We start from the raw sequence: 23,243 nt of genomic DNA, 5'->3' as shown, positions 1-23,243 counted from the left end.
GAGTATCAAACAGCATATATCTACTCTGTAGATGGCAATGTTAACTAACACTAGAGTGTTAGCAATTTCCAATCATTTCAATTTCAGAAGATAGAAGAATCAAAAAATTGCTCAGTTTTTTTTGTCTCCCTCCTTTACATGGAGCCAATACTTGCTCATGAATTGTTCCAAGGGGAGGAGGATGATTTTATATAATTTGTTTTTTTACTTGGTGTGATAGTAAATAGATATTCTGCCACTTAGACTCAATTTATCATATTTTAAAGCATCACCACAATTTATGTACTCTGGATCAGTATGCCAAAATGTGTCACTTTTGAGATTATTTCACAGATATTGGTGTCCTCAAGACTAATAGGATACAAGTCTTACAGTGAGTAGGTTAAATAACTTCAAGTTTGGAATAAAGCCTGATTTTAACAATAGAATCAGCAGGCATTTTAAAGAACCTAGATCAGAAAAAGAGCAGAGTAAGAGTCTTTTCTAGTTCAAAAGATCTTTTGACTTCTAAGCCTTCTGATTCTCTTCCAGAATTAAAGTAACTATTCAGCAGAATACACCCAGTCCTCTCAGGAAGAGAATGTCTACGTGTTAAAACTGCAACTGCCTGACCCTGGCCCTTGGCACAAGGCTAGTTTCTCTGAATAATGTTCTCTCTCACCTGCAGTTTGCTACAGTAATTCTTTATAGTGTTAAGTGATTTATTATTGCCTCTCAACTTTTACAGCAAAATCATCCTTCCAAGTGTCCCCTATTGTTTTGCATGCAGCATCAGGTTTGTAATAAATAACTCCAGTCTATCATAGTTATAAAAAAACTAGTCATGATACTGTGTTTTGAAATTCCAAAGGAATCCAGTCCTCACGTAAGCCATTTTATCTACTTGTTATTGCATACCTCCCAAGCTACTTCATTCTACCCGTCAAATACTTACATTTTACAGTTTTTGCCAGCCTCTGACCTTCATAGTTGCTCAATACACAGTAAATTAAGTCAAGGGCAGTTGTCTGGATTTATACACACATATATAAAGGTAAAAATCGATCAATACTTGTATATACATTTTAAAGAAATAGGGCATGTTAACAAGTCCTTCTGAAACATTCAGTACAATGAACTTTCTGAATTCAGAAGTGCAAAGGGAGAAAGTTTCTTCTTAACCTGAGAACTTCCAGCCACAGCTGAAGGCAGGCAGAGGGTGCTTGCAGCTTTCTGTCTGTTTTTGGTTCCCCAGCTTAAAAAAGGCAGTTTCAGGGGGGCTTTCTTGGTCTGATCAGTCTTGTCCTCTTCCATGGCTAAACAGATCAAAGAGTATGTCTTCTGCATTCCCACAGAGTAAGTTGCACTCTTACTATGCTGTAGAGAAAAGCATTATAAGAATCAGTCACCCAAAATAGGTCAAAATTTTGAAGACAACAAAAGGTTACTGTGCAAATAGTTTTTCAAGGCAGATGACAGGAAGCTTTTTGTGCTAATGACATGCCATCTGAACACAAGGCCCTTCAGAGGGTGGTGAGTCTGGTATTTTGCCCATGGAGAATCCAGGGTATACTATGCAAAGTATAAAGGGACTTTTCCATGGGTTTGTGTTATAGTTAGCACTTACTGGCTTCTATCTTAACTACATGATATATACACTAACTTCTATAGGAAGCTTAAGTATGTAGTTCTTGCAGAGATCTCTGAAGGGGGGGTCTTTTTGCTGTCTTCAGACAGGTTCCATGCTGATTGCAGTGGACAGGTGCTACTGGAGAGCATTCTTTCAGGATACCTGGAAGGCACAGCCTTCTCTTAACTGTACCCTGAAGCAATTTCTTTATATTCCAGCCCTTTGTTTCCAGAAGCAGGTTGGAATGGCAGCTATGCCATCCTTTATTTTCAATAAGGAGAATCAACTTCTCAAAACAACAAACCTAACAACAGTAAGAGAACCTTGATCAGTTTTAAGGCACCTAAGCTTGCCAGGGAATGTTAGATGAAGCAGTGGACTTAGCTGAACTACAGCTTCTCTCACACTACAAATAAGCTTAGCATTTTTTAATCTTGAGATCATTTTTCCTTAGCTTAAAGCTTCTACAGCAGATTAGTAGCTGACTAGACAGTTAAAGTCCACCTAAATAAAAAACACATACATTAATTGGTGACCTAATACAAAAGTCACAGATCATTTAGGTTAATGGTGCATAGAAAATAAGCATGTGGTCTTGGATGTTCTATTTCACTGCATTATTGTTTCATTGTGGCTTTTCCAATACCAGACAGGGAAATATTTTCATCCTCTGGGACAAGTTAGGGGAAAATAAAATATGCCCTGGAATTTATAATGCAGTTAATCTAAGTAGCTCCACTGCAAAAAAACCTCACCACTCAACCATTCTTATGCATGCAGACTGTACTTTAGCTTCCTAAGTCATGATGATTTAGACTGTTTAAAACCAAATGCATGCCTGAATGCTTCATATATTCACTGGTGGACCCGGATATCTGACTGCATGAAAGTAAACATTAATCAGGGACTGAAGCCAGGAAACTGAAAAAAAAAAACAAACCAAACTCCCATGCCCAGTCTGCAAACCATTTGCCTCATTACATACCATAGACGCTGATGTATCCTGGCAACTGACAACCTCCATCTCAATGGGCTGCTCTCCCATGCTTTTGAGTTTTTCCAGTACCTCATTCACTCCAAGCCACTTGCAATCCACACCACCAACTGAAACAATGTAGTCACCTTCTTTTAGGCCCATCGACTGTAAAAAAACCCAATAATTTTGTGCAGGTTAGTATCTGGAATTATAAAAATGCCTACAATTATTTTTTTTCATTATACAGTATCAGCCCTAAAGGCACCTCCCAACTAGATGCTATAAAGCCATCATTTAGCCAGACATGTAGAACAGAAATTTATACATAACATAGAAGCATGCAACTTTTTTAAGCACACAAATTACTTGTCTGAGTTCCCACTGATAAATGCAATTCTGGCACATTCAAATGTTGGCTCTTTTTAGGTCCCTCTCACTTTTCTCAAATAAGTGAAACCTGTTTTTTTGCTACCCTATCATCCTCCATGGGGTACTTTCTCCAGTTTTTACTTTTATTTCTTCAGTATTTTTATTTGTACTAATGTGGTTGCTTCTGCCTTTCCTATTCCCAAATATTCCCAAAAAAGGGAATTCCCAATTCCCTTTGCCCACCACTACACACACGACCACCTGAGAGACTAGCTTTGCAGCATGCACCATTGCTCATCACTGCATGCTGCTTTATCCCTTTGTTTTTTCCCCTAAACAACAACATACTAGAAGCTAGTAATATGCTGTTTCCCCTGTTTTTCCCTTGGGCACACACTACCTTGCCTTCCTTTCCTTTCCCTTCCCTTCCTGATCCTCATCCTTCTTGTTGCTACTTTGTAAAGCCATTATCCCTTCTAATTTCCTGAATTAGATGGGGAGTAACATTTGCTTTTCTGATTTGGCACTTTTTATCTATTAAGTAAGTGTGCAGAGAGGAAGAAATCAACTCTAGTTCAATGTTAGAATATCCATATTGCTGACATCCCATCTAAGGTGTACATAGCACTGAAAACGTGTTCAGGTTATATGAACTGACTCTACTGATGTGTAGCAGAACTCCATAAATATACACCAGTATGGACAAGCAAGTTACACTTAAAAGATCATAATGCTAGAGTCTGGAGATGAATTGTTGCCAATGTACTTACTGCTGCAGAACTAACTGGATCAAGACAATAAATCTGCACTGGTGAGCCTCCTTTAAGACTGAATCCTAGCTCTCCTGCTTCAGGGTGGATGCGAATGGTCCGTGGAGCCGTCCATCTCTGCTTGGCTGAGAACACTGTCAGTGGGCCCTGGAGGTAACACAGCAGCAGGCACATTATGTTTACTGTCATTCGTAGGTAAGCATTTAAATTTTCTACATTATAATGCTTTAGGCTCCTCTTGTGTAGGTTTTACTCAGGTTAACCTCCAGCTACTTCCATTGAAATGGAATAGTGTGATTTAAGCCAGAAGTTTAAGATGCCCCCTGAAGTGTTCAGCCCTGCTTCATGACTGTCCAGGTGATGCTTCAAACAGAGGGTGATGAGAACAACTGCCAAGTTGTTCTGAGACCTCTGTTAAGGTGTGCAGAATCTCTTGGCTGCAGCAGGTTCTATGGTCCCACATTACTCCATTTTGGAGGAGGTCAACTGATTCATAAAATATCACATGTTCTGAGCCTAATTGCAATTCCAAATTCCCTTTGCCCACCACTGCACACACAACCACCTGAGAGACTAGCTTTGCAGCATGCACACATTCTGCATTCCCTTCTCCAAGTACTGCACATTTCTCCCTGCTTCAAGGCTGTATGCAATTATCCACTGAAACTTCATGAGATTTTATGAAGGTTATAAGAGTGAATGCTGTGCAAAACCATATAGAAATGACACTTATTCTTTGCTAGTCTCAAGTGGACTTAGACCTCTGAAGCTAGGAGTGATCTCTTCAGTAACTTCTGAAAAAAAAAAAACCTAGTTACTATAGGATAACTTTTCAGGATAAAATACTTGTGTCCCTCAGGTTAGAGCAAAGTTATACTTGCTAGGAAAATGACAGAGGTTGGTTGGTGTTAGCATGTTACCTACCAGCCTGTGAAAGAAGTCTTTAACTTTGACCTTGGAAAACTGAGGAGCGACTGCTTCTATTTTGTGCTCTGTTTTAGCTAAAACAAAAAGAAAAGCAAATTAATTTTCTCTCAAGTATTAGTTAAATGGCATACAAATTTATTTTCCTTGCTTTCCAAGCTAGATAGAAACTTCTCCTAAATTCTTACCAGGATGTAGAAAAAATCATTTTTGTGGATAAGACAAATGTTGGAAGATAAGGTAAATGCTGGAAACACCTTAAAAATACCTTCAGAGCTCAGTCTCAATACAGAAAACTTAAAAACAATACATCCAAACAAAACTAGTCTCCTTTTTATTTTTGTTTGAGTGCTGGTTTTAAATATCTTTCATTCTTTTCCATTGCTTCCAAAAAGAGGAAAGACTTGGATGAGCTGGACTAAGGTAGGAAGAACCAATAGTAGTCAAATTGTTAACAACTTAGACCACTATTAGAGTTGTGCTACAAGAAACAGTTATTTCTTTTCCTCTATATGATTTTACCTTTTTAAGTTTCCCCATTTTTTTTCTAGCTCACAAGTTGTCACCAAAAAAAAAAAAAACTTAATTCCAAATAATAATAATAATAATAATAATTTACCCCTGAAAATTACATGCCCAGAGAATGCAACCCTGTGAAGCAGCTGTAATAAAATTCATTTATCTGTGCTTGAGAAAATGTGTGAGGAATATGGCCTGTAATGTACAATCTATAACTTGTACATTATTTATATGATGTACAGATTCATATTATCTACGTATACATACATATAGAAGCATATCCACATGAAAGCACATACACCTATGGTTAGATACCCTTTATTTCTAGCTGTGTATACTTACAAATGATATCTGGAGCCTGGATTAGACTGAGAAAGTCATCTTCCATCTCTTGCTGAGCATATTTGAGAAGGGAGCGCTTATGTGCGGCTGTCAGAACCTCCTGAAGGACATCAATGTTTCGAAGCTTCTTGCACAGACCACAGACTCTCAGAGCTTCCTCGTGGTAAACTATGGCCTTGCGTAAATGTGCTTTCCCTGAAAAAACACAGGAACTGTTGGCTGTCCTCCCCAGACAACCTATACAAGGTGATTTTCAAGTTGTATCTATCAGCTGGGTGAAGGTGGCGGTTACCTAATTGTTTTCTCTGAATTTTGTCCTTTAAAACGGTGAGAACCATCAGTCCTTCAGGCATGTAGTCATACAACTGGGAGAAGGCTTTCTCCTGCTGATCTTCATCATCACCTGCCTGCACTGTAATAGTGGACACAGAACATGAACCAGTGACACATCTCTTGGTGCCCCCTTCCTTTAGCTGTATTGTTGTGTAGTTATTGCCACCTTCTCTCCAAGTTCAGCCCAATATCCTTACATGTATATATTGATAGGACTGTCACGTTCTTAGGACTTTAATCACTTTTGTCATCTGCAATATGCAAGTAATACCTAACACCAGAGCATGCTGACAAGAACTGAGCAATTTAGTAGCATATAATAGATATAATTGTTACGTTTCTGCAAAAGTTATTGACCTTTCCCATTCCTCTGTAAAGGACAAAGCAGCACAGCTTCCTAGCTGACTGGGAGAATGGCTACAAACAATCACACATTGAAACCCCAAAGTTCCTCCCTCCTAGTCTTACAGACCAAATTATAACTGTTTTTATGTTTATTATTGTTTTTTACATGAATATATAGAAAATGTGTGATTCTTACATTCATGGTCACACAGGATGGTGGCAATGAAGTAATGCGCCAGGGCTTTGTAATGGTCTGATTTTATTTGTGCCAGTTTAGACCAGGAATAGGGGATATTCTCTTTCACTGGTTCCTGATTCATTGCAGTATTGACCAGCATGTAAACCTCTCCCACCTAAAATAAAGCACAGAATTGAAGTATGAGAATTTAACATTAGTTATTAGGAGCTCAGGCAGCAGACACTCAAGTAAGGGATATTATATTCAGTCTGAAGGTAATTTCATGTGCATCACATCAAAAAAGGGGAGAAGGTTAGAAAGGGCTAGAAATAAGTTGAGAAAATTTGAAGTTCCATCTCTGATTTTTCCCTTACAAGAAAAGTAAATTTTGTACAAAAACAGATGGACCATGTCAGTCAATCTGTAAGGCTTCAGTTCAATAAGAACACCACATAATAAACGTTAATTTTTAAATACTTATTTCATTGGGTTAGTTCAGCTGAGAAAAAGGTAAAGCATATTACTTCTACAGTAGACTTATGCTTCACTTCTGAAAGTGTGGAGTCATATCTAGCCTTAAGTTTGTGTGGTTTAGTTAAAACTGGGCTACTATCTTGTAGGCAGAGGCAATAAAAAAGCTTTTCAAGCGGTGAATGCAGCTTGAATCCAAAAATCTTTCCCCTGAAGCTGATCAATCCTCTAGATAAGACAGGGTGGCTTTACAGTGTTGGTCAGAAAGGCTTTCCCCATTTGTGTAGTATGGAGCCAGTTATGTATCTGCTACTCTGAAATGGCTCAGAAAGCATATTCATTTTTTGTTGGTATACCAAGTTTTTGATGTCAGCAACTTCAAGCGTGAACACTCCCTTCTGGGGCACAGCCTGCCCTCCCCATTTTTTCAGGCAAGTCCCAAGAAGAACTCTGACTGCTTGCCACAGTCCTTCCCCCAGTTACAGTTTAGTTTTCTTTTGGACTTCAGCTTTTTATGTGTGCATAACTGCCAGCTGCTGTGAAATCACAGGCGGGCTGTGTTCAATACTTAACGGAGAACTACACAACCAACCATGTCCTTTGGTATGTTGTTCTGTGCACAAGATCTCTACTGTCTGAAAGAGCAAAGTACCTGGTAAAAAACCTTTGGCAAGTTCACAGCCCAAGTTTCTACTAAACTTCATGGACTATGAATTTTTTTAAAATTTTGATAGTTCTAAATTAATGATATTTAAATTGCAGCTCTTTTACTTTTTAATCCTCATTGTAGCTTGTGAGCTGTACCTTGTTACTTTTGGGTTTTAGTAATGGTTGCTAACATCCAAGTTGAATAAATTCTGTTAATATTACTAGTGGCAGTAGCGAGTAACAACATTGTAAACATTTATTTATTTTTAAAAACACAATTTTAAATCTCCTGTTTTACCTTGGCAACTTCCTGTGTCATTTTCACCAGCGTAAAAAACTCGTTGCGTATTCCAGGAAGACCAATCTGCTCAAAAACACATTCTTGGGCTTGTGCAAGCATCATTTTTACTAGCACATTCAGCATAGCTGGACTCATATCATAACTTGGTGTGTGAGTAAAGGTCTCCTTTAAGTAGCTTAGGACTCCTGAAATTGCAAAAGTTTTTGTCAGCATTACAAAGAGAGAAACAAATGAACTTCAGCATGTACCATAATAATTAAAATGATTCTATGAAGGGATTTCTTAGCACACATGAAATCAAACTGACCTACAGGTTTTGTTTTGCATTTCCATCAAACTTCTCCAGACACAGTTCTAAAAATTGCAGTTCAGAGGAGCAACAGAAGCTACAAGTTTTAAGGGTAATACCTTCAGATTTCCTTATAACAGTTCTTGTGATTGACCACAAAGCTGGGCTGAACTGAAAGTAACTTGTATATAGGAGTGGTAGGCTAGAGATCATACACAGGACAAGGAAGAAAAAGAAACCCACACAACTGTAAGAAGCTGACAGCAGTACCCTTGGATGGAAAGTAAAACCACAAACAAACTTAATTAATTAGCAGCATCTGAAAAAGAGATGGACAAGTGCATTGTGTCCCCCAACGAAAATTCAGTTCCAGCCCTGTAAGTAAACTAGCAGAGTATATTTAATAGGGTAAATTTACATTCTGCTCTACACATTTGGTTCCACCAACATATTAATCGTTCTTATCATTTATCAAATCAAATGCAAACACTAACTGTAGTGCAAATATTAAGTACTAGTTTCATGGATGGAAGCATAACTTTCAGCATGCACGTCATCCAGCTGGTTTAGTGAGTTCTATTAGCCTGCTAATTGCTGATAATACTACAAAAGTGTAATGATAAGGCCTCTGCTTTTCAAGAGTCCTAGCTTCTGTAATCTTACTTCTTGCCACTGCATTCAGTTCTAGCCATGTTGTGCTGTATTTTCCTGCTATCAGTTTGAGATTTTTCATTTTCTGTGTTACACCTATCTTTTAACTTACTAATATGGCCTTACACAAAACTGAATTACAGCCATCTCTGCCTTTTGGCACCAAAAAAAGCCCAACCCCAACCTTGCCAGGCACATCCCAGAGTGCCCTACTGGCGAACTGAAAATAAAGAAGGAATTTTTTTTCATATTTGTCTCAACATATTTCTTCATATGCAGTAAGCATATACACACTGAGAGCTTTCCTGAGGATAAACTGTGCAACGTTTTCTGTTCAGCACAGAGCAATAGTCACTCCGTGCTCTATATCCTGTCTCTGCCAACATCATCAGCAGTGTCACGGAGCCATGCACAGGTACAATGAAACGTCCTCAGCGTGCTGCTCTGGGGCCCTGCAAAGGTATTGTGGCAGCAAGTGATGCATTTCAATTTATGAATTAACTCTGCTCTGCAAAATACCTCTGAGTGAAAAGCAGGGGATTTTTATTTGCAAAATGGGAGGAACAGCAGAAAAATAAGAAATTTCAGGACTCGCATTTCCTTTTAGATGAAATAAAAAGGTTGAAAAATAATTTATATAACAAATGCATGAAGAAGTACTATCTTTTTTTTTTGGATGTGTGTATTCTCAAAAGAGTTTTAGGATAATCAAGCTCCCTCATCCAGTTTGTGGCTGTACACTGGACAACACAACAGAATATAAGTGCTGAAATAAATCTTACAGTACATATATAATTACATAGGTCAAGTCTTTAAGCAATATGTGTAGCACAGATGGGAATTTTAAAAAATCAGAAAATCTACTTGGAAAAAAAGGCAAACAAAAGCTTCTGTAACGTGTTAAAGGGATATGACTCCCTTTATTAGAATTTTTGCTTTTCTTTGCCTGGGACAGAGATTGATTATTTTGAACCTGTTTGCCTTTGAAATCTATGGGAAAGGTAGTCAGACTCAAATTGCAGCTTTCATCACAGAACACAGCAAGATTAATTTTGAAGATACCATATGGAAAAACAGGTTTTAAGCCCTTTATCAACCCTTTAAATTGTTTCTTGTACAGATTTTACACCAATGTTGTATTACTGAGGTAAAAGCAGCTATGCTGGTGAAACAAAGAATGAACAATGAAGCAGCTAATGTCAGGGCTATTACTCAGACCTTTGAACTGCAGTTCATTAATCATTAACTACAGTATTCCCTGTCTTTATCTGCATGTTCAGACTACAGTTCTAGGTTTTGAAGTAAAGCTTCATCTCAGTTCTTCACTAGGCTTTTTGAATTCCTCTACCTCCTTTTTTTGTAACGAAGTCAGTGGGAAATGCAAAAATTTGCAGGATGTCAGGATGAGATTAGGAACACTTGCATGTAGACCTTCTGAATATTTTAAATTTGTACCTGCAGCTCTCTGAAAAGCATCAACAGCATTTTCAAGCCCAGCCTGGGTCTGACGATTACATCTGGTTCCAATCTGGGTGTAGAGGGCTCCAATGTTGAATAAGATACTCGCTTTTTCAAGTGACAGGTTTTGCTGACACACTGGGACACCTGTGAAGGAATCATACCTTGGGAAACAAATGTCAGACAAACTGTTAAGATGAGCAGAGTCCACTGAAATAACAAATATCTTCATTCTGTTTTTTTCCAAAAGAGCAGTAGAATTCATAATAATTGTTCTGCTAAGTGCAAATGAAGGTGAATAGATATACCATTATGTACCACAAGGACAACCCTAAGTGCTGCAGTTCAGAGAAGGGTTTTATTTGAGGCTTAGTTTTCAGCATGTTTTACAGCAGTGCCTCCATAAGCATATTATACCTAACTCAAAAGTGCCTCTAGAACGTCACAGAGGCTGAGACTGTACTGGGGACATATCCATACGTGCTGCTACGTTCTTGTACTTGGATGTTGCCAAAGATCAACTGTTGGCACAGTCAGATCCTCTAGAGCTTGTATTTTAAAGTTTCTTCTTGCAGTTATGACTAGAAATTTAACAGTTCCTTTTGGCTGCATGGTAGTAATCAATTTTTTTCATTTTGAACTCAGAGTCAAACGTTCTTAATAGATGTAAGAAGTCATCACTCTTCCTTTCTTCTAGCTGAAATGCTCTTCTTAAACTGAAGGAGAGGAATTAAGATTTGACCCACTCCCCACCTGCTTTGTGCACCAGGTTTCAGAGACAAGGAAACATGCAGTTAGCCAAAGTTAAGATTATCTCCTTTGCCTTTGTGCTAATCTGTAGCCCAAATCATAATCTAGCCAATGGCTTTACTCCAAGCATGAAAAGGCTGTATTGTATTCAGGTTTACTCTTAAGGCTAAAAAAACCCAATTGACAACACAGGCTGCAGTGAGTTGCAGGGAGAAGCACACTGACAGGCTCCATTTAAACAGAAGACAGTTAATGATTGACAGTGTTCTGAAAAAAAGAAACAAAAGACAAACATGAACTACATACTTACCATGTAAATAAAACTCCCATGTGCCTGGTGGGTGGGAAAAATCTGTTCTCTACATAACCAAGTTGAAGGAAATAGCTTATCAACATCTCAATGCCAGCTTCATCTCGGCTGGGAGTGCGGCAGGCCTTAAAATACAACAGATGAAAATTAAGTGCATTCTATTGAGTTACAGGATGAATACTGAAAGAACAAGGATAAAGTTCTGCTTCCTTTGGACTTCTGCATACCATAGAAATGTGTGGAATCTGAGAACAGCAAGCTTAAGGCCATATGGATGCATTCCAAACAAGAGGTTTTTAGCTGCACAGAAGTAGCACATAACCTTTAAAGAAGCAGAGAGGATCTGTTTGGCAAGTCTCAGAGTTAATTAAGGAAGCAAAAGGGACCTGTTTTGCAAGTTTCAGAGTTCATTTAATAAAGATTGTAAATATTTCATGAAAGCTACAAAGGAAATTTCTATTTCTACTAGAATACAGGAAATAAACGATAGTTGGAAATAATCACCATTCTATCTGCTACAACCTTTTGCCAAATACAATACTTCAACACCCTTCCTGCTAAACTTGAAATACTTTAAAAAAAGTAGCTAAGACAATCTTAGATTCACAAGATATACAAATTTGTGTCAATAGTTCATTCACTTTGCATAACTTCATCCTGTTCTTCGCTTATTCTTTACTCAGATTGTAAAGCTCTTGGACAATGGAGATTCATGTTGCATATCTCAGAAATGGAGTCAAAAAGAATACAGTAAAAGTTATAAGTAATAGTAGCACATTCTGATTCCATACAAATATTATTTACAACTGTAGATTAAAAGACCCCTCAGTGTGCCATACTTGAACTTACTTGTCTCAGATCCATGAGATCTGCTATTTCATCTTCATACTCAGAACTGTCTTCACTATAATGTTCCAGAATAAAGTCCTAAAAAAATCCCAGAGAGATAAAACATTGGAATATCTAACATTAACCTAAACTATTAATTTTTTTTCTGCAGTTGCAAACAGTATAAAATTGATTCAGTTGCTATTTGCACATTGTCTACTCCCTGCCAGTCTGTTGTATAGTAACATAGAACAATGAGACTACAGAAGGACAATAGAACTAATAATTTGAATTGATATCTGAGACAAGAAATTTCAGGATGGTGTATATGGACCAAACACCTGTTACATCAACTCCACTGGGCTTTACAACAACAATGCTTAGTGATTTTGAAAGGGACAAATGAACCCTGTTAGCTGCAATAATGAGGGAATCAAGTGACCATAAAAACTTATTAACAAAAAGAGACTGCCAAGTTCTTGTCAGCTATAGTAGTGCAATTCCACTTAAATTAACAAAGCTGCAGTGGCATAAAGTGGTACCATAAGCTGACCATAGAGATTAACCTACAGAAGTAAAAGTGGAGACAAATGCTACAGTGACGTGAGATGGTTTGCCATGAGAAAATGTACATTGCTCAATACCCAGGACTCCAAAAAATACAGAAGGTGGCTGAAATAGCCAGAAAAGTGTATTAGCCAACAAACAAGCAGCACTAAGGCTACAATGCACCTTCCCAGCTGAGCTAGCTTCCTTAGTGCAAGTTGGAGTATCACTGCGTTATGCTGAGTAAAACCTTCATTACTACTTCCTTTCACAATTAAGAGCAGTAACCAATAGTCTTATGGGAACCAGAAATTGTAGAAGAAATTTTTAGTCTCTTTGGTTTAACTCTGTCTCTAAAGTGGTATTTCTTATAACGTCTTCTATCTCCTTGTCCTACTGAGATACAAGCAATGACCCAAATAATTTGTGATTAATTTTTAAACACATTGTGATCTCAGTTTTAGGGCAAATAAAACAAAAGATAATTTGTATGTAAATTACTTCAGCATCTTTAAACAAATCTAAAATAGAAGTTACTCCTGTTAACTACTCATTCTGAAATTTACCTTGAGAGGGAGTGTAAAGTCTACTTCTTTGGTTTCTTTCAGGCCAAGAGGTACCAAGGGAATGCTGAAAGTCAAGTTATGAAGAAAAGAAAAAAAAAAAAAAAGATAGATTCAGAAATATCTGACTTCTGTTTGTTTGTTGATAATTAATTTTTTTAATTTGATGACTTAAAGTTAGTATGCTGATGGGTGTCCAGGTACATAGTTTATAACAGTTCTCCTGCCCTAGAAAGTCTTTATAATGGCCTATGACTTCTCAAGAAGAGAGTAAGGCAAGCTACTTGTCTCCATTTGTTTGGTTGGTTTTTTTTTTGGTTGGTTGGTTGGTTTTTGTGGGGTTTTTTTTTGGTTTTTTTTTTGTTGTTTTTTTTTGAGCCTATTTTTCCTTCAAGGAAAGAAAAGGAGATTCAAAAAGGCTGCCCTACTGCAATGTAGCTTCACCTTTCTACACCTATACATGTTATATGGACAGAAAACAGCTCCACAGCTGCTAGGAGATCTGCCACAGTAAGAACTATGGTCATCGTCAGTAGTTATCAGTATTTTAAATGCTACCAGTGGTTTCATTTGTAGAAGTCATGTGTCTAATACAGGGAAAAGCAGGGCCAAAGCTCACCAGCTTTAACAGTGAAAAGTCTGAGACAAGAAGTCTGAGCACTACTTTGTTTGTAGACAATGCTAAGTGTTAACCTCTAAGCAAGTCAACTTCTAAAATATCAAAGGGATGAAAACTGAGAGTTAAAAAAAATCAGATCCTCAAGAATGCAGATCTCTATCATGGTCTGAAGTCAGGATCATATTAGTAAACAACACTGTAGCTAATAAGACAATTATGAATTGAGGAGCACCATTTATCTATCCCTCAAAACCTACATACACTGCTCTTCCACTAAGCATATTACCCAGCTATGAAAAGGCAAAATCAGGATTGCTTCCAGATACAGTTTGTTGAGTAGGTTTAACAGATTGGTATCAAGCAATTATAAGGTTCATCTGATATTTTCCTTCTTCCCAAAAACCCCTGATTGTCTCATCATTGTTTAGAGCATCCCATTACCAACGAAAAAATGCCACAAGTGTGACTCATTTATGGCCTTATCAGCAAAGGCAGCAAAATCACTTTCTCACTGGTGAAATTTCCATCTCAGGAAGATGGGAGTAGGAGTGCAGCTTCCTCAGCAGAGGAAGAGTCCTTGAACTGGTTGTCACAATCAGAAAGTTGCTCTGCTATTTTGAAAAGGTTACAGATACTTCTAGGCAACAGAGCCAAAACACCATCACAGGTAGTGCAAATGACTGGATCTCTGATAAGGCTTTTAGAAGAAACCACACTTTTAGAACAGATTATATCCAAAATTTTTCCTCAAAAGGAAATAAGACACATGGAAAATAAACTTACTCATTTAATGAATTCTAGTACCACCCACAGTCCCTGTAGACAGCAGCATTTGTCACTGAAAGGAACTGTATTTCTGTTTAAGTTTCTAAGGTGCCACACCCACGGAATGAACGTCATGGCAACACTGCACAGTCAGGGAGGTGATCCTGGACTTTCAGAACGGAGCAGGACTAGCGTCATGCTTCTCAACCCATGTGAGATGTGTGTGTGTGCTGGGGAGGCCAACCCTTCAGCCTGCTGTGACAGTACAGCCAGGCCAGCAACGTGGGTGTGACCTCGTGCTGACGGCTATATGCACAATAGATCCAGGGAGCACCTTTTAGTAACTATTTGCTATTAAAGGCTGGAGAGCAGTTACAAAGGGAGTGAATTATTTTAGCTGATGGAACTAACAAGCATTTAGAGCTTAAAATGAAGAGCCTCAGAAAGGTAAAACACCATTCAAAACAGATTGAGGAAGTAGGACCAGGAGAGAATAAAAAACATACTACTGTCCAGCTGCAAGGCTTCTACCTGCCTTGGGTCCTGACCTACTGCTCACCCTTCATTGAGAATCCAAATATTTCAAATATTCTGTAGCTACAAGAAGGAACAGTACTTCTGGAATCTTACTCTCATTCCCAGAGGCACAACTTTCAGACTGCTCTCTACACTCACATGCATCTATGAAGACCACTAAAATCTTGAACAAAATACACTTTCACAGCAAATCGTTGTTGCAGTTTCACATGTGGGTGAAAGGTGGGAGCTTTAGCACTGGTTTCTTTTTTGAGAAAAATGAAACAGCTATTTTGCACCAGATCAACATTCAGCTGAAAGACAGCCCACTGGAAATGGGCTTGGTCCCTCTACATTAAGAATTCCTTGTAGTCCTCCTGGAAGTTAACACATAACTGAGACTAGTGCTAAGAGGCACCCTTAAATTAACCCCCCCATGTGAAGTGCTTCAGTTTGTGTCTTGAACTACTGATATTAAGTAGTAAACATTTCATTTTAGAACATTCAGTTGAAAGACAGCCCACTGGAAATGGGCTTGGTCCCTCTACATTAAGAATTCCTTGTAGTCCTCCTGGAAGTTAACACGTAACTGAGACTAGTGCTAAGAGGCACCCTAAATTAACCCCCCATGTGAAGTGCTTCAGTTTGTGTCTTGAACTACTGATATTAATGAAGTAGTAAACATTTAATTTTAGAAGCAACAAGATCGATACACAAATCTTTGCAGTGTTCAGGAGATGCAGAATCTTTAACTTTGAGGTTTTATCTTTGAGGAATCCGTTGCAACTTGAAGTTTAGTGTGCTTTTTGAAGTTGAAAAATAGCTTGGAACTATTGCAACTTCATCTACCAAGAAATTCTGTTCTAGCCAGCTAATTTATGGATTTCTATCACTGAAGTGCACACCTTGGATTACTTCAGGTCTGCTTTAGCTCCCAATCAGTGTTGGACTTCTGCTCTCCAGCTAAAGAGAGGGCTGTTGTATGCACTCCATTTTACAACAGATATTTGTATCACTACATTTGGTGGCTCCAGATTGCGCTGAACCGATTCTGTGATTCTAACTAGCCATGCTAGTACTGGAAATCTGGCTACATGCCATGTGTCTCCCCATAAAGCCCCAAGGGCTTTCAAATTCTTGCAATACTGCCCTCACGAAGGAACTCCATATCTAAAGATTAGTGGTACATACCTTTCCCAAGTGAAAGACAAATATGCAGACTAACCCTTAGTCAACAAATCTAACATCAAATATGTTCTCTTGCTATCAAGCTCTCTGTCCAGCGTGCACATTCACTTAGGAACAGTTTTGTTTCCAGTGGTAAACATAAGATTTGTCAATAATTGGGTAACTTAGCTTTATACTTACTCTGTGTTTTGATAAACTTCTACTGAGATATTAAGTCCTTCCAATTCCTCCTTTAAGATCTGCAAGTCTGAATTTACAAAACTCAGTTCCAGTAGTACCTGCTCTCGTACTTTGTTGTTGGTGGTTGCTCTGCAGAAAGAAAGAGACAGTTTTTTTTATTGCTGAGGAAAAGTTTTTGTACATAAGCCCAGTTGACTCCCTTGCTAGCATTCTCAGCATTTTTAAGATTTTTTTTTTTTTTTTAAAATCTCCAAAAGAGATGATGCAAGACCTCAGGTTTCAGAATTTGTGATTTTTTTTCTGTCAAGAGAGCGCCTGGGACAGTTTCCAGATAACAGCACACAGAAGGTTTGCTATGTGCTACATTTTTTTGTGTGATTAAAGGTCAGGCTTATTTTCAGATACATTAATCAACAAAACTACAGCACCTTAAATGGAATCACTGTCCTATTTTCAGATTATGTGATCTTTCCCTCGAAGAAGATATGAGAGTGAAGGTGAGGGGAGTCAGGAGATATTTTTTTCTAGAGACTTTCCCACTTTAAAATTGAATAATGATTTGTTGAGACTTCTGATATTAAGCATGAAAGAAAACTTTCCTATAAAACTTTTACTACAGAACATTTTACAACCAAATATACAGCTAGAAATATATTTCTTTTTAATACACTACAGTTTTCTCTATCATTTTCTTTTATGAGATAAAAATAGGGTTTTTTTTGTTTGCTTGTTTCCTTTGCTTTTTATATATTTACATGACAACATTTTGAATTGCCAGCACAGTGGATGTTAATATTTAGCCCCCCAGAGCATTTCTGTGTGATTTCTTTTGTGGTTTTCAGGATATTATATCACTATTTCTAACCTGATTCTTCATACAGTATTACTCCTTTTCAAGGGAGTTAAACTGTTATCTATAACCCACAGGCAAAAGTTTAAGATAAAAAGTCTCAATCCACATCCAGGCTTAAGATATTGCACCCCTATATTACAGACTCCAAATCATTAAACAATAACAAGCTTAAAGTAAGTTTGCAGCATTTTGCAAATACCATTATTTTAAGATAAAATTAATCCTCACACATTTATGAACAACCCTCTCATACTTCTAGGCTCCCCTTGGAGCAATCCTCCAGTTTTATGGAACAACTTGGTGAAGAACTAGTTGTTCCAAGGCAAAAATACTAAGCTTGTACTTAATATTATATTATTATAATAATATGATTATCTGTGAATTTTCTACGTTGTACTTTACTGAATACCTGAGATTGCTTAGATTAAGTGAAGGTAACATCTACTGTCTGGATAAGCCAAACTGGACACAAATACAGAGTGGAACTTCCTTAAAAAGCAGTATCACATAGATAACAGGCAAGCTTTGATGCTGTTAAGGCTTTATGATGTTTTTAAGGCTCCATGTTTGGTCTAGGTTACCATACTCCACAGGAGGTGTATCTGTCTCAGAAACCCTAGTGGTCCATCTAGCTAACATCTCCAATACAACTATATTGCTCTTAATATCCATGCCAATTTAGAGTTACTTTGATTACCTTCTCATCTTGTTGCACTCTAGACATACTTTGTCATGACAAACAGCAAAAGACAGCAGTGGGGCAGTGTGATATACTTGAGATCCACTCTACTCTGAATTCAGTTTTAACTCAGAACTTCAAGGACAAAAGGCAAGGGAAAGGAGAGGGTGACTTTCAGAAGTTCTAAAAACTTTGCAGTATATGGATTATTTGTTTCTAGCCTAGCATTTACTTTCAGCCAAAAGTAAAGAAACATGCATTTCCAGATTTCCTCAGGTCCTATTGCAGGATAGGCAATTTTGGACAGCAATCGGTTTGCTTCTTTTAGAAGGGGATGAAAGGCAAATAGAATCTGAAAACAAAATTCAGTTATGTTTTTCTTTAGAAGACTGTAAATGTGTCTCATCATGTGAGCTATCTAATGGTCGGGTTACTTCTGAAATTGCTTCTTTCAAAGAACTGGCAAGTTTCAATAGTCCAAAGGATGTACATTCATCGTAGATTTATGATAACTTAGAAATAGGTCTGATCCTCTACTCTTCAAAGAGCCTTAGCTCCCACTCCTATCAAGAGCAATGTCAGTATTTAGCAGTTAATACTGGTATCAGTAGCTGAACTGTAGAACACCTTGAGGTTGAATGTTAGAGAGTAACCAGTATTCCCATTAGCTATTACTTGTCTCTTTAGCCTTTCCAAAACACTCCTGAGCTGGCATGCAGGAACATCTGCTGGATTAACAGTGTTCAGTTTCAAAAGTGTAAGAATTTTGTTATGCACACAAATGATAGCAAAAGACCTTTCCAAAACACTCCTGAGCTGGCATGCAGGAACATCTGCTGGATTAACAGTGTTCAGTTTCAAGAGCCAGTGTAAGAATTTTGTTATGGACACAAACGAGAGCAAAAGACCCAAGTCTCACTCCTTAAGTCTATAACCAGAAAACAAAGCAAAATGAAGTCAGTCACACAGGCTAAAAGTACGTAAGCTGTGGACCTATCACCTCTCTTGCCAAGAGTGACAATAAAGGCAGTGACAGACAAAGGGCAACCTATCAATTAACAGGAAGTTTAAGGAAAGTGATTTTATCCAAGCATTTCCACTTCCCTAATGGAAGTCTATTGATATTTTGTTCTTGGAAACCCATTGTTCCTCTAGTCGCAGAGAAACAGATTCCATAGGAGACCACTGCAGATGAGTCTTGGGGAAGTTTTCACTTCTGTGTAACAGGGAAGGGATTGTTGGAAAGCTACAGGACTGCTTGCTAAGAGGTTAATCACAGGACGCAACAGCCTCAAGACAGGGTCAACATTAGGCAGTTCCTATGGGGACAGCCACGTAAGGAACTGTCTTAAAAAAATATTTGGTGGACAAAATATAACAGATAAAGGGCAAAGTCTGCTCCAGTTAACTCAAACTGGAAGAGAATTTGGTGGCAACCATAACCCAGCTCAAATCAGATGTGTGCTACCCTGCTAGTCCTATATCACTACTACGTGGAATACGTAACGCAAGCGATGGTCCTTTTCCTCTGGAGCACTGAGCTAAAGGATCTTGGAGAAAGCAACAGCATAGTGCCAGTACCTTTACTCCATTAAAGGTGTGAAAAGGACTCATTACAATATTCAGCAAGGTTCACTGGCCATTAGCACTAGCAATAAAGCTGGTCGAACAGAGCCCTGTAAGACAGTCTAACGTACAGCTCACCTGCTACAACACAGCGGCTTTGAGAATGAACTTTATTGCAGGCAATAACTCTGTAGAGCTACAGCAGTAAAAAAACTCCAGGAAGGCTTACAAAGCATCCAGCAGTAATTTATGCAGCATGTTAGGGGAGCAGTTAGGCAGACTGGGAAAAAGGAATAGCTTAGACACTTTAAAAATAAACAAAACCAAACCCACACTCTTGTTGTTCAGGCAAGAGAACTAGGAAGTCATGACACATACCTTAAAAGATTTTCAGCACCAGCTCTCATTCTTACTGCTTTTAAGATCTGTTGGTTTAGGACAGCTCTTTGATTTTGCAGTTTGCTTCGGCCAGTCTCAGCGAGAGGATTACATCCCTAGAATTAAGGAAATTAGTTTTTTTGTTGCTGTTAGAAGAGACTCTGAAATAAGGAGTAACATTGAATTTAAATGAACTTTAATGGCACGAGTTCTGTACGAATAAAAACTAACTACCTTGACATTAGTGATGAATGACTGACCCTGTTTTTTTTGCCTCCAACTTGTCCATTAAAAGCAAAGGAGAGACCATGACCAAAGCATTTGACATTAAAATCAAGGCAGAAAATATTTGGTTTAAAGCTTATGTACATATGTGAGCCAGTCTGTTCTCTTCTAGAAATTTTCTGAAGCTATTTTCCAATTACTGCTTATCTGCACAGTTGTTCTTCACACACAGGAATTGCTCTAAGATCTTTAGATCTACCTTGTAGTAACCCAAGAGCACCTTTGCATACTGCTCCAAAAATGTGAAACATGAATAAGCTTTAAAAGTTTTTTCATCTGTATATATTCCCAGGGCCAGATGCAATGATTTATCTGCCCATTAGTTTTTCTTGCTACCTGTTGGCCAAAGGAAGATTATATACTGAAAGCTCAGTATCAATTAAGATGAGAAATGGAATAGTATGAGATGGGATAAGATTGGATATGAAATAACAGAGCTTGACAGGGTAAGATGATGATTATACCTTCAGGAACTAAACAAATTAAGCCCCTAAAAATAAAGCATGAAATCCAGAATTCCCAGGAATGCTTCTGTGTACATGCATACCTTACACAAGCACAAGTCTCAAACTACCTCAACCTGTGTTTGAGCAGGACTGAGACACTGTATTCCAGTGAGCACTGGTAAGCTAAAACTGCTATAGACAGTAGGACTGCATGGTTTTGGGGGTTTTTTTGGTGTTTTTTTTTTGGTGTTTCCACCCCCCCCAGGGAAACACAAGTCTTAACACCTTTTTTAAATAGATGCTTCACTTCCACTTCTTTATTCTTTGTCCCTACCCCCTCCCCCTTTTTTAATGTCAGATGTCTTTGAACATTAATACTCATTTATAAGCAACTGCAGCCTTAGGCACTGATTCTGAAACAAATAAGACCACTCTGCTTTTTTAAGGTTTACCCTTAAATAAAGCATGTCCTTCTGAGCAACCTTGCTGGGTATCAATACAAAGCTTATCATCAGAGACTGACTGCATCATGCATTACACAAAGAAGGCAGCTCACATCTCTCTGATGCAAGTCTTCCCCTAAGTACTCCAGCCACAAAACCATGCACTATTTTCAACCTCTTTCTCTTAGTTTTGGCTAGAAAAATTTGGTTTTGATGTAACAGCTTTTAAAAGTCTCTCAACAAGCTCTAATTACAAATGGTCAGACATTGACCACTCATAATACTAGCACAACAAAAGCAAGTATTTAACATGAAGTTCTAATCATCTATTTGAAGTTCAGTTCTTATTTGGGTTGGCAAGTAAAGGCAAATTAACTTGGCAATAGAGAAATGGGATGATCAATCTAGGTTACACTAGCTCAGCTTGAGAAAGCACATAGCCTAATGTTGTTAATTTTAAATCTCTAGTTTGAAAAGTTTGTAATAAATAGGAAAAATGACAGGAAGCTTGTACAAACATCTTCAGAAGCACTGTTCGCTGGATAACATGAAGAAATATGCTGCAGTAAACTGCTCTTATGGCAGAAATGATTCTGCATTGAAATACTAATTAAAGCAGAAGCCCCACATTTGGGTGTGCAATGCATGGTCCCTTTGTTGAGAAAGTGCTGGCAGCAAGCACAATATGTAGAAGGTTAACTTCTCACTGGAGAGGACATGCACATGCAGCAACCTCATTTACTCCTCTCAGATTAAAAGTAGTCCTTAAACTACCAAATACTTCATGCTCCTTTACACACATGTATACACAGAGCCATAAGCAAGGCACACTTAAAGGTGCAACACAGCCTTGTATGCACAAGCTGCTTTCTGCTCTTAACTCATTTCTTTTTCTGGCTGCCACTGTTTTTTCCTACTTTGCTTTTTATTTTGTGTTGTATCATCTTTCTCTACTAATGGTATTCAAAGTCTTCTCTCCTTCCCTTTCTACCCATGCCATTTTTCCTCTGAACCTTGACAATTATTTCCTCTTGTTTTCTGCAGTCAGTTTGACTACTTGAGTCTCATCTTGGGCCTTTCACCTCTGTATAGGTCTGCAATGCTTCCTTCCAGCTTCTTTCCTAACCCCTTAGACTAAGCATCCTTCCTAAATGTATCCTTGCCTTGTCCTCATCTTCGTTTTCTTTGTAGAGCTGCAGCTTCTTCTCAGAACTCCCTGCTCTTCCCGCGTGCCAAACAAGCTTCATGACATCATTCAAATACTTCTTTACAGCTCTACTTCTGGGAAATTTTTCAGGAAGATCAACTGCCTGATCCCCGAGACCATAAGCTCAGCATAAGTGGCGTGTTTATTTCAGTGAACCTTTGATCAAGCTCCAGCCCAGAAATCAAACAAGCTCCCAGTGAATGACGAGTGCAAAACTGCAATAATCTTAAACTCTGTGCAAAGAGGAAAAATGGCAGAAATGTTTCCCTGTGTTTCAGGAACAGCCACTAATCTCTGTGTGAAGCTTTAATGCAAAATCAGCCCTGGGACCTAAGAGGACAAGGTGCTGACAGACCAGAGATATTCAGATTACCTCCAGAGCGCCTGGAAGCATCTCCTTGACCAAAGGCTTCTTGGGGATAAAGGAGTCTGGTTTCAGGAGAGGCTCCCATTTATTTCTGAAAGCCTGTGAGAAACTCAGATTTTACCTTTTGGAATATGCTGCTTTTTAAGTCTCCTGCACAGGGGATGAGGCCTCTCAGCTAGTTCACATTCATCGAAAGGCAGCTGCCAAAAAACTACTGGACAGAAGTCTGCATGGAGGACAGTGAAAATAACCAATGTCTTCAAAAAGCATGGGAAAGACAATCTGGGGAAGCTTCCCCCTTGTGTAAAACAAATTCAGTTTAAGAAAAATTTACTTAGCAGACAGGTGCAAGGAATTGCTTCATTTTGTTTTCCTCCATGCAGAAGATCCCTTCCCCAGACAACATTTGTACATGGTTCACATCTGGACAATCCCAAGAATGTTAGTGTTCAGTTCATTACAATATCTGTCAGCCAAACATCTCAGTGGTTTCCACACCTACTGTTTCATTCCTTGTCAACAGGATGCTAGATGCTTCTTTTAATTACTGTTTATTTCTCTGCCAAGGCAA

General features: G+C 38.3%; 1 protein-coding gene across 1 annotated transcript; it reads right to left on the bottom strand.

Annotated features, from left to right (window-relative positions):
- Positions 1–1,104: 1,104 nt before the first annotated feature.
- RHPN2 (rhophilin, Rho GTPase binding protein 2) lies at positions 1,105–22,345 on the bottom strand. The gene is made up of 16 exons (XM_008949067.1): positions 22,262–22,345; positions 19,925–20,040; positions 16,449–16,577; positions 15,113–15,124; positions 13,184–13,247; positions 12,093–12,170; positions 11,244–11,368; positions 10,181–10,347; positions 7,783–7,970; positions 6,384–6,540; positions 5,802–5,921; positions 5,510–5,704; positions 4,649–4,725; positions 3,725–3,871; positions 2,595–2,750; positions 1,105–1,356 (listed from the first exon to the last, which is right to left on the bottom strand). Exons 1-16 carry the CDS (start codon positions 22,343–22,345, stop codon positions 1,105–1,107), a joined length of 2,067 nt encoding a protein of 688 aa, XP_008947315.1.
- Between the last annotated feature and the right edge of the window lie 898 nt (positions 22,346–23,243).

The sequence above is a fragment of the Merops nubicus genome, unplaced genomic scaffold (assembly GCF_000691845.1).
Source record: "Merops nubicus isolate BGI_N331 unplaced genomic scaffold, ASM69184v1 scaffold18611, whole genome shotgun sequence".
NCBI classification, from domain to species: Eukaryota; Metazoa; Chordata; class Aves; order Coraciiformes; family Meropidae; genus Merops; species Merops nubicus.
Note: the sequence above shows the minus strand (reverse complement) of the source record. Positions and strands in the feature narration are given on the sequence as shown.